General features: G+C 47.6%; 2 protein-coding genes across 3 annotated transcripts in view; both read right to left on the bottom strand.

Moving 5' to 3' along the window:
• The window catches only part of Svopl (SVOP like), a 56,357-nt gene extending 52,314 nt beyond the window's left edge, over nucleotides 1-4,043 (bottom strand). The window contains exons 1-2 of the mRNA XM_027391469.2: nucleotides 3,962-4,043; nucleotides 3,073-3,164 (exon numbers count right to left, since the gene is read on the bottom strand). Coding sequence (XP_027247270.2) covers nucleotides 3,073-3,164; nucleotides 3,962-4,043 — 174 coding nt within the window. The remainder of the gene's footprint in view (nucleotides 1-3,072; nucleotides 3,165-3,961) is intronic.
• Nucleotides 4,044-10,080: 6,037 nt separating this feature from the next.
• The window catches only part of Atp6v0a4 (ATPase H+ transporting V0 subunit a4), a 46,128-nt gene continuing 38,538 nt past the window's right edge, over nucleotides 10,081-17,670 (bottom strand). The window contains exons 16-20 of one of the 2 annotated variants that reach the window (XM_035451071.1): nucleotides 14,735-14,836; nucleotides 13,231-13,338; nucleotides 12,552-12,669; nucleotides 11,459-11,630; nucleotides 10,081-10,174 (exon numbers count right to left, since the gene is read on the bottom strand). In XM_035451071.1, coding sequence (XP_035306962.1) covers nucleotides 10,081-10,174; nucleotides 11,459-11,630; nucleotides 12,552-12,669; nucleotides 13,231-13,338; nucleotides 14,735-14,836 — 594 coding nt within the window. The remainder of the gene's footprint in view (nucleotides 10,175-11,458; nucleotides 11,631-12,551; nucleotides 12,670-13,230; nucleotides 13,339-14,734; nucleotides 14,837-17,670) is intronic. The other variant, XM_035451072.1, reaches the window with a different exon arrangement.

The raw sequence follows: 17,670 nt of genomic DNA, 5'->3' as shown, positions 1-17,670 counted from the left end.
GTGTCTATCCACAGATGGTGTAGGGTGTGCTACTAGGTATTTTGAGAAGAGAGTGGACAACTAGTGCTTTCTGTTGTTGTGATAAATACCAGGACCAAAAGCAGCGAGGGGAAGAACAGGTTTATTTAACCCACAGGTTGCAGTCCATCATGGAGAGAAGACAAGGCAGGAGCCTGGAGGCAGGGACTGCAGAGAGACCATGGAGGAGTGATGCTTACAGCCTTGCTTAGCTGCCTGTCTTAAACAGCCCACGCCCACCTGCCAAACAATGGGACCACGCACAGTGGGCTGCATACGCACCCAACCACCCTTGCATCAATCAGCAATCAAGAAAATGCCCCCCAAACATGTCCCCAGGCCAATCTTACGGGATCAATTCTTCAGATGAGGGTCCCTCCTCCCAGGTGTGTCAAGTTAGCTAACACTCACCCACACAATTAACCTTTGTCCATATCCTACACTCCATTTTAGGGTGGGTTTATCTCCCAGGGAAAGGAAGCAGATACCAGAAAGGAATGAGTAGGAACAGTTGAATTAGGTAAAGGACAACAGTGATGTCAGAGCATGGGGACAGGCTCCTCAAGGAGCAATTGCAGAAAGAGACATAACCAAGTGTGGGGATGTCTCCTCCCAAGAGAGTCGCCTCTACCTTATTTATTTTTTTAGTATTTAGTGTGAATGTGTGTGTGTGTGTGTGTGTGTGTGTGTGTGTGTGTTTGCCTGAGTGTATGCATATGTACCACATGTATTCAGGAGCCATTGCAGCCCGAAGGTGGTATTGGGTGCACTGGAACTAGAGCTATAGATGATTGTGAGCTGTCTGCCACGTGAGTGCTAGAGTCAAGCCTGGTCTTTTGCAAGAGCAGCAGGTGCCATCCCTCTAGCTCAACCTTATTTTTTCAGACCGAGTCTCTTACTGAACCTGTGGCTCACCCACTGGGCTTGAATGGATGACCAGCAAGCACCAGGGACCCTCCTATCTCTTCCCTTCCCTGCAGCACTGGGATTGCAAGTGCATACAACACCAAATACAGCCTTTCAGGGCTGCTCTGATCTGACCCAGGTACTCATGGCCTAAGCTTTGTTTTTGAGACAGGGCTGGATTTGAACTCTTAACCTCAGGTGATCCTCCTCCCTCAGTCTCTTGAGTCACTGGGACTATAGTACCTACCACTATGCCTAGGCAAACCCGAGGGCTCACACCTGTAGGACAGGATAAACACCAACACCACAGACAAGGACAAGGAAGTCAGGAAGAGGAAGGAGAACTAAAGGAAGAGAACACATTTGTCTGGGGCTTATCCTCTTGATGGCATTGCTGGGACAGTCATAGTATTGTTTATTATAGTAACATAGAGGTCTGGCAGGAAAAGGAGGAGCAGTGTCCCCAGACTGTGGGGTCTTCTTGTTAGTGTGTGGCTTGTCTCCTCTAGAGGATTGCAACTGTGCTCAGAGTGCAGACACCGGTATGTTTTGGTCCAGGACTGAGACAGCATGGCCATCTCAGAAAGATGCTCTGTGTACTAAACTCATCCTCCTTAGTAATACAGAACATTTGGGCAATGCCCATCAGGACCGAATGTCTAAAGAGTCCCACCAGAAATGCACTAGTTAGGAGCAACACTGTCCCTCTCTGATAATGGGAGGTAGTAAAACCAGGACACGAGGCTTCTATGTGGCTCTGGAGCATGGAACTGTGACAACGCGGACTGAAAGAGTCTGCCCCCTACAGGTAAGGGCGGGATCTGCATAGCACAGGTGTGATACTTCCGACGCACCCCTTTCTATCCCAGCCTCTCTCCCAAGAGCACACGCAACTTCAGAAAGATACAGCAGAACTTATGTCTCAGTGTGGCATGACTCTTTTTCTGACTTTTGGTCTTTGTTTGTTTGTTTTTAAAGAAATTTCACTCTGTAGCCTAGGCTAGCCTCACAGTAATCTCCTTACCTCAGACTTCTAAGTGTTTCTATTACTGTCATAAGCCATGACACCCAAGTTTGGGCTGTCATTTTTTATTTGTTTTTGTTTTTGAGATCATCTTAAGTAGCCCAGGTTGTCATTGAGCTTACGATGTAGCTGAGGCTAGCCTTGAACTCTTAACCTTCCTGTTTTTTCCTCTCAAGTGGCAGAATTATATCTGAATATTATTTGCTGCTTTTAGTTAGTGGCTATTTGGTGAAATTTATTAGAGGATTAAGTATTTAGAAATGGAATCACCAAAACCCACCATACCAAGGACAGCATAACAAGAGCCCATTTCCCAAAAATGAACAGATTTTACCTGATTTGATCTTTATATTGGCAGGGGTGGGGTGTGGTGGGGGCTTGGGGATCTACCCCAGGGCCTTGCTGGGACTTCACATGCTAGGCAAGCTCTCTTTCACCGAGATATACAGATAGCCCTTTCTAAAACTTAAAAGAAAAAAAAATCCTAAACTCACTCTCTCTCTCTCTCCCTCCCCCCCTCTTCCTCTGAGTGTGTGTATGTGTGTGTGTGTGTCCATGTGTGTACATGTGGAGGAAATGGTTCTCTCCTCGAACCTTTACATGAGTTCCAGGAGTTGAACTCAGATCTCATGTATCCCTAGCTGGCCTCAAACTCAATACACAGCAGCAGATGACCTTGAACTCCTGATCTTACAGCTATGTGTCAAATGCTGGGATCATAGGTTTACCCACCATGCCTAGCATACCATGCCTAGACTGTAAAAGAAACACATGCCCTGACAGAAAGAAATGACTGAGCCTTTTAGGGGCTCTAGAATCTTCCTGGCAGCAGGTTCCAGGAGATAACAACGCACACATGCTCAAGAGCCATGTCTACACCACATGAAATAACCCCATGGTCCTCTCCCTTCTCTCCAAGAGCTCGACGGAAACCTCTGAGATGACTCTGGAATCAGCAGAACAGACACATGCATTCAGCTGTTCTCAGCCAACCCAGGCCAAAGGCTGATGAAATGATGTCCACAGGACCCCCCCCCCCCCGCCACTGGAATGGACAGCAGAAGAGGTGGTGTCCAACAGAGAGGTCAGTGTCCCAGGTTCAGAGATTCTCCAAGGGTACTCACCCCGGTGCTGCCCATGATTAGAAAGAGTGCAATGTGGAAGCGTCCAAACCCAATGGTCTCCACGGCATCCTCCACGGTGAATGTCTTTGTCTCTGACAAGAAAGGCAGAATATAAGGCCTACTTGAGTGGGAAGGGTGCCCCTAGGATTGTGGCTCACATTTGCAGGTATTTGCACCATTTTTACTATTTACTAGGGTCTTGTGTGGCCTAGACTGACCTCAAGCCCCTATGTAGCCGAGGGTGACCTCAAACTCCTGATCCTCCGGCTCCCACCTCTCCAGCGTTGGGATTATAGCCATGTGCCACCGTACCAGTGTACGCGGTACTGAGAATCAATCTAGGATTGCATGTAGGCAAACACGCTACCAACTGGCCTACAACCTCGGCCCCTGACTCATTATTTTAACAATCTCAAGATTAGTTTGAAGCCAGGAGTTGGTGGCGCACACCTTTAATCCCAGCACTTGGGAGTCAGAGGCAGGCAGATCTCTGTGAGTTCCAGGCCAGCCTGGTCCCCAGAGTGAGTGCCAGGATAGGCTCCAAAGCTACACAGAGAAACCATTTTGGTTTTCAAAGAAGAAGAAGAAGAAGAAGAAGAAGAAGAAGAAGAAGAAGAGGAGGAGGAGGAGGAGGAGGAGGAGGAGGAGGAGGAGGAGGAGGAGGAGGAGGAGGAGGAGGAGGAGGAGGAGGAAGGAAAGAAGGGAGGGAGGGAAGGAAGGAAGGAAGAAAAAAGAAAGAAAGAAAGAAAGAAGGAAGGAAGGAAGGAAGGAAAGGAAGGAAGGAAGGAAGGAAGGAAGGAAGGAAGGAAGGAAGGAAGAAAGAAAGAAAGAAAGAAGGAAGGAAAAGAGGAAAAAGGATTTGAAAGCCGGCCTTCTATGGTGGTCTTACCTTTCTGCTGCGGCTCTGGGCTTGCCTGGCTCAGCTTCCGAAGGCTAATGATTGTCACAGGTTCTGTCTGCTTGGCTGCCATCTAGGTCACTCCAACTCCTCACACAGCTTCCCTAATGAAGCCAGGATGCGTATCAGAGAGAAAACGTAATGGCAATAGAGCACATACCACATGGCCAGTCCACTCCCTGTGAAATTGCCTTGAGCCCTCAAAAGTCCTAGGAGGTAAGTTGGTAGCTCAGCCAGGAGAGTGCTTGCTGTGCACACACGAGGAGCTCTTTCTATACACAGAACCCAAGTTAAAACCAAAAAAGCTGGGGTGGAGACAAGAAGACTCGGGGCTTTCTGGCCAGCCAGCCTGGCCCAACCTTTAAGTTCCATGCCAATGAGAAACCCTAGCATTTCTTAGGGACCACACCCAAGGCTGACCCCTAGCATATACGTACACATGCACCTACACACATAGATACCTATGGTTGACCTCTGACCTCCATACACATACACACACATACATACAGTACTCACACATGTGCACACACATGACCTAGGAGATAGATATTTTTTCTCTGCCATCCGTTTCCTCTGCAGACTACTCTTGTGTTTAGACTCCCTTCTTCTATTTACTAGGCACCTAGCTTGCGAATTTGTCTTCTTGTGAACCTCCTTGTCCTCAGCCTAAAATGAGGATAATATTATAATTGCACCTAACTCTTAGGCTGCTGTGAGGAGCAAGCAAGTTAGCTCACAGAAAGTGTGTATCCTACACTTGGCATGCCCTGCCTCAGTGAGAGGAAGCTAAGAGCCCCAGTTGTTTCCACTGTGAGGACTGCTTAGAAAGAACACATTTGGTGCCACAAAAAAGAATGACGATTTGATGCTCACATTTAATATCAGCACTCAGGAAGCAGAGGCAGGTGGATCTCTGAGTTCAAAGTTCAAGGCCAGCCTGGGCTACAGAGAGAGTTCCAGGACAACCAGGACCACACAGACAAACTCTGTCTTAATAAACCAAACAGAAGTTCAGGGCAAAGAGTAAAGTAAAATGGAAGCTTGCAGATAATCTGCCGGGAGGAGAATGGGGAAAATAGGCAGGCATGGAGGACAGCCTCCTGGCAGTGGGTAGCTGTGGGATGTGCCTTGAGCTTTAGAAAAGGAACAAGGAGGTGGGGACTATGGCTCAGTGTTTAAGAGCACAGACTGCTCTTGCAGAGGACCTGGTTCAGTTCCCAGGACCCACATAGTGGTCCACAAACTCCTCCAGTTCCATGGAATCTGACACCCTCTTCTGGCGTCCAAGGGTACCATGCACACACATACACTCATATGTACATTTTTTTTAATTTAAAAAAAGTAGAAAAAAAAGAGCAAGGAAAGCCCAAAGCAAGTGTTGGAGTCTAAAAGCATGCTGGCCAACATTCTCAGGGATGGCTATGGCTTCCTGCATTAGGACTTAAGACAGGTAGACAGACACAGCTAAGCCCATGGTGGCTCATAGTACATTATCTTAAAGCAAACCCAGCTTCCTAGGGGTGCTCCCCTTGCCAGGTCACCTGACCTTCACAGTGGATTAACCCATTAGGGAGGAGACACGGGTCTGCCTATATCTGGAGGTAGGTTCTAGTCCAAACATCAGCTGATCTCAGGCCCCTCTGCCATGAAGGCAGGCATTTCTAAAATGACTGTGCTCCTCCAAACACTCAAGATACTTCTTGGATAGGTGTTATTTGGTAATGGGTGTCAATGTACACATGCTTGCTCACGCGCACACACATACATACACACACACACACACGCACACGCACACGCACACGCACACGTATGTAGAGGCCAGAAAATTTTGTGTGCTGTCTTTTTTCCCTACGTATTTGTGTACATGTGAAGTGTGGTGGACAACCTCAGGTGTTATCCTCAGGAATGTCATCCACCACCCTTGAGACAAGGTCTTCCCTTGGCCTGGAGCTCACAGATTAGGCGAGACTGCCCAGTGAGTGGGCCCCAGGGCTCCTTCTGATTCTGCCTCCCCAACACTGGGAATTTCAAGTACAGGCTACCACGCCTGGCTTTTTTACGTATGTGCCAGGCTTCTAAGCTCAGGCCCCATGCTTACATGGACCAACCCTTTATGACAGCCTTCTCTCCAGTCCCTAGTTGATTTTTAATGAAGCAGTGGCAATTGATTATAAAATGAACTTTGCAGCATACAAATACCCTCCTTTCTACCCCACCCCCACCCCCACCAGCCAATTGCTCCTCAGCCAGGTGGGATCTCATGAGGAAAAGGAAAAGGGTGGACCCACACTAACTCATTAAATGAGTTAGCATCCCCAGCCAGTCCTTCCTCCAACGCCAGATAGGATGTGATGCAAGACCCAGCTTCAAACGCCCTGAAAAGTGTACGTGGATGGACACGGACAGGATAAAGACTCACTCTGCCACTCAGAGGCCCAGGTGGAGCCCTGAGTAATCAGACTTCCAAGGGACAGATTGATACTTAAATTGTATTTTGATTTACGAAATTTTTTAGCCAGAAATAATTGGGCCCCTGTAGATCTTTTTCACACTGACTTGTGTGTGTGTGATTTTTTTTATCGTGTCATCAATAAGGGACTAGGAGAGCACTAAAATAAGGTCTTCAATTCCAAATCCTAGAACCCATATAAAAAGCCAGAGTGACTGTGGGTCTCTATAATCAGCACGGGGGGCAGGGGCAGGAGAGTCCTGGGTTTGCTGGCTGCCAGCCGCGCTCCGGGTGCATCAGGAGACTGCCTCGAGGGAATAGGTGGAGTGTGAGAGATGCCACTCAGTATCCTCCTCTGACTTCTGGGAATGTGCACAGGGCACAAACCTGCAACACACATGTGACTGTACCACACACACATACACAAACACACTAACACACACACACATACACAAACACACTAACATACATAATACAGGTGTACCACACACACTAACACACATAATACAGGTGTACCACACACACATACACATACACACACACACACACACACACACACACACACACACTAACACACATAATACAGGTGTACCACACACACATACACATACACACACACACACACACACACACTAACATACATATTACAGGTGTACCACACACACATACACAAACACACTAACACACATAATACAGGTGTACCACACACACATACACAAACACACTAACACACATAATACAGGTGTACCACACACACATACACACACACACACACACACACTAACACACATAATACAGGTGTACCACACACACATACACACACACACTAACACACATAATACAGGTGTACCACACACACATACACACACACATACACACACACACTAACATACATAATACAGGTGTACCACACACACATACACAAACACACTAACATATATAATACAGGTGTACCACACACACACACACATACACACACTAACATACATAATACAGGTGTACCACACACACACATACACAAACACACTAACATACATAATACAGGTGTACCACACACACACACACACACACACACACACACACACACACACACACTAACATACATAATATAGGTGTACCACGCACACACACATACACACTAACATACATAATACAGGTGTACCACACACACACACACACACACACACACACACACACACACTAACATAATACAGGTATACCACACACACTAACATACATAAACAGGTGTACCACACACACACACACACACACACACACTAACATACATAATACAGGTGTACCACACACACACACACACACACATACATAATACAGGTGTACCACACACACAAACACACTAACATACGTAATACAGGCAGAATTCAGAAAGTAATGAAAATTTCACACCCCAATTGCCTCCAGCATCACACAATAGTTGGTTCCCCCACCCCAACAGCAGCAGTAGAAGCCGATACACACCTGTTGCCCTAGAGTTGCTGCCTGTGTATCCCTTGGAAACAATTATTGGGCCGCTGAGCACCGTCTCACCACAGCCCACAGTCTGCAGCTCTGGAGGCCTCTCTGCCTCTAGACTTACCTTCCCGAGAGCCTGGCCCCTACCCTGCCCCTACCCTCCTTTTCACCTTAGTTCTCCAAACAGGATGCATTAAGGAGCCACCTGGAGTTCTGGGTGAGTGACAGGGAGGGCACACCCCCCTCTACACAGCCCTCACCTGATCCCTTGTTAAAGAGACAGAAAGCAGCTGCCAAACCTTGGGGAATGTCAACTTGTCACTCTCAGGTAGGAGAGGCATTCTGAAAGAGCTGGGGTGGGCAGTGCCTTGGAGTCATGAATGCAGGGTACATTCTTTAGATGGATGTCCAGTAGGACACCAGCAAACTGTGAACCTTCACACTCCCTGGCAATCACAGCAGCAGGAGAGTACGGGCTTCCCATAGGCACTTATGGTCTATTCTTCCTGTCAGCTGTCACTGGCTGAGCTCCATCACCCAGGTCTTATGATCTCTTTTCTGCCGTCCAGAGAGGTGGAAAGACTCCTAGGCACTTGGCAGGGGGAATAACTCCATTTCTTGCCCAGTGATACACACACACGATGGAGTCCCACGGCTGGAATTCAAACACAGATACCAATTACCATCCTTTGATCCAACCTTGGTAGGTGAACCCTTTAAAAGACAGGCCTCAAAATTGCTGGGCAGGCTGTACACAGACAGGAAAGGGCCACGACCACTTCCTTTTAGGTTTGAGTACTGCTTTTATCAACACTAGTCAGTCTTGGTAGAAGGCAGCAGGTAGGGTCTGAAAGACTCACAAGCTGGGAAGATGACGAGGGGGTAAAGTGCTTGCCAAGCAAGAGTACCTGAGTGCAAAGCCCCAGAATCTATGTGAAAGCCAGGCACAGTTGCATGAGTCTGTAATCTCATTGTTTCTGCAGAAAGATGGGAGCTCGCAGGGCAGCCAGCCTGGTACACACAGTGACATGGAAAATTGTCTCAAATCTCCGTGTGTCATGGTACTCGTGTACCCTCACTCAAACATGCAAACACATTTGAATCTGATCAGCTCTTCAGGTAGAAAGGACTTAGGCAATTGTAAAGTGCACAAAAACGTGACTTACTCTTAGTCCTACTCCTATAGTGGTGATGGAGACAGCAGTTCACCTGGGTTTGGGTCATTCAGACAAAACAGCCCACAGAATGAATCTCCTCAGGCACTTGGGAGAATCACCAGTCCAGGCACCCTAAGAAATCGGTTCTGGGCTCTCAGACCCAAAGGGTAAGGAACACAGCTATGAAGTAGTCTCCTTCCCATTACACTGGTTTCCAGAACCCTGCCAAGCCTCTGCTCCCCTTTCCCAGTTACTCCAGCACAGTGTGTGGTGACAGTAAACAATGTCCCAAGAATGACGTTCATTTCCCAGGAGTTAGTGATGCAGACAGCCAGGCCAGGGCTGGGCCTCCCTCTACACAGAGGGCATTAGCTGTGCTTTGGTGGGGGTGACAATGTTTGAGGAAGCCCCTAATCTTGTAACATTAAGCCCCTGGCAATGGGGAAATGTAGAGAAAACATAAACCTAATCCTTCCCTGAGATTAGGTTGTGTAACTCCATTGTCCAGGGCTGGCCTCTAACTGTAGATACGAAATGTCATGGATTAATTTTGAATAAAGACATCTTAAAGAAACAGTGAACAAAGCAGACATTTATTTCCATGATTATAACACTTGAAATACTGCAGGAGATCCAGGTATGGTGGCCTGTGTCTGTCATCTCAACATTTGGGAAGTGGAGGCAGAAGGAGCCAGAGTTCAAAGTCACCCTTGGCTATGTAGCTATCTCCAGGACATTTAGAGCTAATGAGACCTTGTCTTAAAACAGATATAAAGTAAAACAAAAAAAACAAACTATTACAAGAAGATGGGGGTTTAGTGTCCCCCTCCCAGTTTCCTAGTTACTATAGTATTTGATCATTTCACTGCACATAAAGTCCAAATGAGAAGCAGACCCCCTGCCAAATCCCACACCTCACACAGCGTCACACTTCAGGTACAGGGCTGCTGTGTGGGACACCAGGCCCGGGCTGACATCAGGGACAAGAGCGCATGAACTCCTGCAGCTGGCACCTGCACCAGAGACGCAGCCTACTCCTCAGGGGCCCCTTCCAGGATGTGCTTGAAGGAGAAGGGGGAGAACTTGGAGCCAGCCCCCTCATAGAACTTGTTCTGGAACTCCACCCTGTGGTGACGGGGAAGGACAAAAAAAAAAAAAAAAAAAAAAAAAAGCAGATTGAAATGTAAGAGGCTGGCAGGTAGGAGCAGGGCACAGAACACCATGGGAACCAGGTGACCTTTTAAGCCTCCCTCTTTCGGCGCCCCCTCCTCCCACCTCTCTTCCTGAAGCTTCACGGGCCACAGCGCACACCTCCCCCACATCATGAACTTGCAGGGCTCCATCCAAGCCAGCATGCTTCCCGTGCACTATCTGATATTCACAGCATACGTGGCTGCAGCTCTTCACGACTTGGGTGCGGTTCCCATCTGCCCCTTGACTCCTAGTTGTGGAGCCCATGCCAGTACAGGAGGAGGCAAGGGCTTGGCCTGTACTTTTTCATTGTTTTGTTTTTGCGAAACAGGGTTTCTCTGTAGCTTTGGAGCCTATCCTGGCACTCGCTCTAGAAACGAGGCTGGCCTCGAACTCACAGAGATCTGCCTGCCTCTGCCTCCCGAGTACTGGGATCAAAGGCTTGCGCCATCACCGCCAGGCTGGCCTGTACTTTTTAAAACCATTTTATAACCAGTCTCACCCATGATCATTTATGTCCCGTGATGATATGGAGGCACATACTTCACACAGTGGAGGGAAATGTTACCACGGAAGCGGATGCTCTAGTTTTCTCCACTCAGTATGTAAACACAAATTTCCTAGGGCTGGAGAGATGGCTGAGCATTTAAGAACACTGGCTGCTCTTCCAGGGGACCTGGGTTTGGCTCCCAGCACCCAAATGGCATCTCACAAGCATGTATAACTCCAGCCCCAGGAGATTTGATGACCTCTTTTGGCCTCCATAGGCACTGCATACATAAGGTGTACAGACACACATGCAGGCAAAACACTCGTATACACAAAATGAAAAAAAAAATCAAGTTTCCTAACAGTGGCAGCCCCACTGTGCGCTGAGGACGTCAACGGCTTGCTGTGGCACTCTCCAGTTCATCTTGTTCTATCGCTGCCACTCCAGCCCTGAGCAACCATAACAGCCAAACACGCCTGTTCACTCTACAAGCCTGCCTCAGATCTGTCACCTGACTTCTTTTGAAGCCAACTGTAACAAGCAAACAGAGAGCCAATGACCATTACAGGGCAGCCAGCGTACCTGCATACATGTAAACACGTGTGCGCCATCATACAAACAGATGACTAAACTGAGGTTCCGAAAACGTAGCTAAGTTGTGACTCGTGTCTGTCAGCCAGCCCTGCAGCTTGCCCTTCCCCGAGCTCCTAAAGGACAAGCAGGCTTACCAATGCAACCGGAGGGCGTGCAGGAAGGCCGAGAGACCCTCCATGATGAGGAGGATGGCGACTGTCAGGATGGCGAAGACGGCAAAAATGATGAAGACCCCAATGAGCCCTCCCCAGCCCCGAAGGCGAAGGCCGATGTTCATCACCATGGTCCAGAGCACCTCGGACAGCTCTGTGGGGGCAAGGGGGACACCCTCAGCCACCATCCTGTCACCTCAAATCCAAAAGTCCCTCTGAAGGCCTCTCAGAAACTTGACTGCCACAGCTTTGCTCATAGTGGGGGGACCTTCCAACAAGAGGAAGCAGACAAATACTCAAGGGCACACTGATCGCTGGGCAGAGCAGCCAACTAGAGGTATCAGCAGGATAAGAAATAATTCTGAATAATAGGAGATAGGCGCAAAAATGCTAAACCTAAAAGAACACATGAAGCCTGGTGTTTGTAGCTCTCCCTGGGGTCTTAGAGAGGGTGATTAGAAATATGAGAGGGGGCCTTTGCCATGGGATTAGGGAATTTAAGGGCTTATTCACTCTCGTGTCCCAGCTCTCACTCCCTTACTCTGCTGAGGGGGACGTTAGAAAGCAGCCTTCCACCCGAGCCCACCACGATGGCACTCTCATGCCAAACTTCCAGCCTCTGGAACTATGAAAGAAAAAAAAATCTGTTTCTGGCTGGAGCCACCCAGTCTGAGGCGTTTTGTCATGCCAGGCTCAAGGTAAGATTCTGTTCACACAAATTCAGAAGCATTGAAAGTTACAGTAAGTTGCCTAAGGACCAGAAAGAACCCAAGAAAAACATTAAATAGTCATTATCAGGGCTGGAGAGATGGCTCAGCAGTTGAGAGCACTGACTGCTCTTCCAGAGGACCCAGGTTCACAACTGTAACTCCAGTTCCAGGGGACCCAACACCCATGGCAAAACACAAATGCAAAAATTAAAAAAATAAAAAATAAAAATAAATAAAAACAAAGTCATTATCTGGCAAACGTGCTACAAATGACTCCGAGAAGGCACTCTTGCTCACGAAGACAGTAAGCCTGTTCTCTGGATGATCTGATTGACAGCTCCGCCACTCCTGGGTTGCACACTCACCCGCATGAGCCAGGCTGAGGGCCCAGAGCCGAAGGTACGAGGCTGTGTTGGAGATGCAGCCCAGGCAGTACTCGATGGTGTGGATGGCCTGGTGGACAAAGATGTCTCCAAAGTTGAACTGCAACAGAGCATATTCTCTTATTTCATTAGATTCTTTCTCTCCCTTCTCTCTTCCCTTCACAGTGGGAACGTTAATTTCCTTTTTTATTACAGTAATAACTACATTTACATGGGTACAATGTATTTCAATGCATGTATGCAGTTAATACTCAGGGTATCAGGGTAATTGGAGATTTTGAGCTTCTGTCTGGCAAGTTTGTTACAAACTATATCATAGATCACTATCAGCCATAGTCACCCTGGGGCAGGATAGAAAGGGGAAGTTATGGAGACACTGGCAGGGAAAGGAGCCCTTCACTCAGGAAGCTAGCTGAAGGCTGAAGACTCTTGCCAGCAAAAGTTGACAATTCTAAGTGCTGGGATTAAAAGTGTGTGCCACCAGCACCTGCCCTGGGCTTTCTTGAACTCGATGACTCAGGGGCCACCAGGCTGAGAGCAGCAGACGCTCTCCAGCTTGTGTCTGAGTTCACTCCACATCCTGTGACTGTAAAGGTTATATCCCAGGTCTAGACTTTATGCAGACTGACAAGTCAGCCTTTGGTGCTCTGGCCTCAGATACCTCCTCCTCGTGGTCACCCTTAGTCCCGTGGGCCCCTGCAGTCTTCTGTGCAGAAGTGCTCGAGTGGCCACCCTCAAGATCGTCCTCGTGGATCGAGAAAGACTGCAGCTGTTGGCAAGCAAGGAGATGGAGAAGGCATCCATTCAAGGTTAGCTATGCAATCTCATCTATCATGTTGTAATTTTTGAGGGTTTTTTTTTAATGTAATTCTCTTTCTCTAGACTCCACAGGAATGACAGTCGAGGTTAATATCCACCTTACATTTTAGGAGTGTAGAGTTTAATGCCTATAGCCATTTAAAGCCTTTGTGATCTCAATTCAGTCAACTGTATCCTCTCCACTGACAGAAGAAAGCAGGGAGTCGTCTCAGTATAGCTGCTCCCCAGTGTTCTCTGGGAGATGTTCATCTCCCTAAATCCTATTTCTTTAGATTAATATGTAAAGCTGAGGCTCAAGGCTTAGACAAAAGAAAAAGGAAGGAAGGAAGGAAGGAAGGAAGGAAGGAAGGAAGGAAGGAAGGAAGGAAGGAAGGAAGGAAAGAGAGAAACCAACTGAAATTGATAATTGGCAATAGGAGATACTATGGGGGCTTCCTAAGATATCCTACAACAACAATATAATGGAATTTACAACTTTAGAAATTACACCCTTAGAAAAATCCACAAAGAGTAACTTTTTTTTTTTTTTTTTTTCTGAGACAGGGTTTCTCTGTGTAGCTTTGGAGCCTGTCCTGGAACTCACTTTGTAGATCAGGCTGGCCTCAAACTCACTGAGATCCACCTGCCTCTGCCTCCCAAGTGCTGGGATTAAAGGCATATGCCACCACTACCTGGCATAACTTTTAATATTCATTTTAAAAGTAGAATTATCTGCCGGGCAGTGGTAGCATGCACCTCCAAAGCTACAGAGAAAAACCCTATCAAACACACACACACACACACACACACACACACACACACACACACACACACACACGCAAATAAATAAATAAATAAATAGAATATTCTGGGGACATGGCAGTTTATGGCTGTAATCCTAGCACTAGGGAAGCAGAGGCAAGAGGATTGCTTTGAGTTAGGCTGGCATGGACTACATAAAGAATGCCAGACCAGCCAAGGCTATAGATATAGATATAGATATAGATTAGATATAGATATCTCAAGACTCTGTCTTTAAAAAAACAAAATATAAAGTGTGAAATCCTCTTGTGTCTAGCCAATAAAACAGCCAAGTCTGGATATTTACAATGCTTATAAGTCTTCAATGACAACTGGGTAGGATACATACACCCTGAGTAGAGTCTGAGGAACTTAAAGCTTATTGCGTCTGGGAAATGGAAGGTCGCGGTGCTGGAAGTACAGTAGTCTACCGAAGGCCCCACACTTGAGGCCAGCCTCGCCCTCCAGACCTCCCCAGGCCTTGTGGGGAAGCCCGCTGCTCTCTCCCCACCCCAGATGTCCATGTGCTGTGACCCAAGGCGGGCAAACTAAAATCCAGCGCTTACCTGAGACTTCTGGTGTTTGGCTCTGAGAATAAATGGTTTAATCAGGAGCATCCACGGCACAGAGGCCAATGCTATAATGACAAAGAAAGTTTGGACTTCTTGCTGCAAGATCAAAATTGACAACAGTCACTAAGATGACCACAGAGTACTCTTTCCCAATTGGGGGGGGGGGAGCAAGGGCAGGTACCTTAGCGGCTCTGTGAGCAATACAAAGCATTCCGCTCTGTCCACCCTCCCTCCTGCTACATTCCTAGTGTGAACAGAGAAATGGCTGCCCTGTGGTGCTCCGTGCCCAAGGAAAGGAGAAACCATTTCTGTGTTGCTTACGAGCTATGAAGCCCTTGTAATACTCTCACGCCATATGGAGTCTTTAAAACAGGAAGTCCCCCTGTGACACCATGAAGACAGCGCTAGGCTTCCCTCACCCTTTAACGCTGCTCCATGGAGAGTTACTCTGGTTCCAGAAGAAAATTGGCAGGTCACATGACTCTAACCATCTCCCCACCAAAACCAACCCTTGGATCATTTTATATTAAATCCGTAGTTTATATTTTATATTTCCAGTGTGAGGTGATTGATTGAGCTCTTGCTCACCTCCCCCCCAACACACACACACACCCCTCCCCCTTCAAGAAATGTGGGGATGTTTTGTTTGTGCGCTAACAAAGTTTGCCTGGAGATCAGAGTGAGGAGCTAGCCACTGGTTAACCAGAAAGGCCAGGCAGTGGTGGCACACACCTTAGATCCCGGCACTTGGGATCTCATGCCTTTGACCCCAGTACTTGGGAGACACATTCCGTTAATCCCACCCAGCACTAGGGAGGAGGAAACAGGAAGTGATATGACAGGGCGAGAGAGGAATAGAAGGTGGGAGGAGACAGGAGCTTGCCCCTTTTGTCAGGATGAGGAGTTGGCTAGGTAAGAAGCAGCTGTGCGTTGCTCCTTTGTCTCTCTGATCTGTCAGCATTTCCTCCTGTATCTTACTCTGAGTTTTCATTATTAAGGCCAATTGGAACTTGTGCTACAAAGAAAGAGACCAGGAGTTCCCAAACTGTCTACCCGGCTTTCTGCCTCATGTCCCCTCATAGGTTGGGAGATCCACTATATATACTCAGAACCAGTTTTCGGTGGTCCCCATTTGCCCAGTGTGGAGGCCCACGAGGAGTCCCCAGCTTGTGTTTCCTGTCGCGTCCCTCCCCACTCCTCATCCACACTTCCCAGTTCCCAGGAGTGGTTCAGCTGCATTGGGAAAGCCGCTACTGGGGAAGGTGTCCTGACTGGAGGCAGAGACAGAGGAAATGCCACCATGTGAGTCTTCCTGTTCTCATTTGTTTGTTTGTTTATTTTTGTTTTTGAGACAGGGTTTCTCTGTAGCTTTGGAGCCTGTCCTGGAACTTGCTCTGTAGACCAGGCTGGCCTTGAACTCACAGAGATCCGCCTGCCTCTGCCTCCCGAGTGCTGGGATTAAAGGCGTGCGCCACCAACACCCATCTTCCTCGGCTTATTGTGTCAGGAGATGTTTGTGAGCAACAGTGGTAAGACATTTTACCCAGCTGGAACATTTTATCTGCTCAACTCCTGCTCTGTTTTACAAGCTCAAAAGAAGGAAGGGCTGGGCTGGAGAGTTGGCTTGGCAGTTAAGAGCAATGGCTGATCTTCCAAATGACCTGGGTTCAATTCCCAGCACCCACATGGCAGCTCACAGCTGTCTGTAACTCCAGTTCCAGGGGATCTGACACCCTCACACAGACATACATGCAGGCAGAACACCCATGCACATGAAATATATCTTAAAAAAAAAAAGAGGGACAAGTGTGTGTCTTTAACCTGTACTTACCCAATGAAGCCACCTCTCTGCCATTTGCTTATTTTTACAGCCAGACCTCCCTCCCCCAGATGACATACAAAGCACCTGTATGTGGCTTGTATACAAAGACAGCCAGAGCAAAGCTGAGGAGACTTTAGTGACTGCCATTTCTTCTAACCACATGACCCCAGACTGAGGTTATGGAAATCCCAAACCATGTCAACAAATTAACCTTCAAAGCAGGCCACAGGGAAAGCAGCCAATTCCCTGTAATGTTTCTCAATACAACAAGAAGTTGGAAAGCCACTCACTCACTGCAACGCCTGCCTGGTGCCTCTTCCAAAGGAAGCGAAGCCTAGGCCTCTCTACAAGCAGTTAACACTGGAAATACTTGGTTACTCTAAGGCCAGTGCTTACAAGAAAGGGTTTGTTTGCGAAACCCAAATAAACACTCATTCTGATGCCAGCATGGTGTAAGTGAACCTTTAAAGCACACTCACTTTGTGCCAGCATTCTCAAGTGAGACACAAAAGGGCCCTCCGAGGTACGTCTCCTCGCTGATTATTATCTGAAACCATCTCTTATAAAAGCCTTGTCGGGTGGCATGTTTTCCTCCTGCTTGATGCCTCTGGACGGCAGGGAAATGTGGCTAGCAGCCAGAGAAAAAGCTCCAAGTCAGCTAGGAATCTAGTGTTTGTAGTCTCTGGCAGATGGTGTGTCCATGGAAGACCCACCTAGATCCTAACCCTAGAACCCTGTCTGGTGGAATTAGCATAGAAGTGGGTCTTCTACTCATAAAATGCCTAAGCTGGCTCATCACTGGGTGAGGCCAGTGTAAAAGAATAGTTTGTGTTGCAAAAGAATGATTCATTGATTTTGCTTTACATCCAGTTCCAAGGGAGTGTTTCTGTTGTTTCCTGATAAAATACGCTGTATGGGGAGAAGGAAGGAACACTCTGGAGGGGGAGCCATGACAGAGAAGAGCAAATGAGAACACAGTATAATGACATATATGTGTGATGATGGCATGATGAAACCCATGCCTTTGTATGTTCACCTAAACACTTTCCAAGACAACAAATAAATGTGTTTAAACACACTGAAAATAGCAAGGTATACTTGACCATCT

The sequence above is a fragment of the Cricetulus griseus genome (assembly GCF_003668045.3).
Source record: "Cricetulus griseus strain 17A/GY chromosome 1 unlocalized genomic scaffold, alternate assembly CriGri-PICRH-1.0 chr1_0, whole genome shotgun sequence".
In the NCBI taxonomy this organism is placed as follows: Eukaryota; Metazoa; Chordata; class Mammalia; order Rodentia; family Cricetidae; genus Cricetulus; species Cricetulus griseus.
This window is presented reverse-complemented; position numbering and strand designations above follow the sequence as displayed.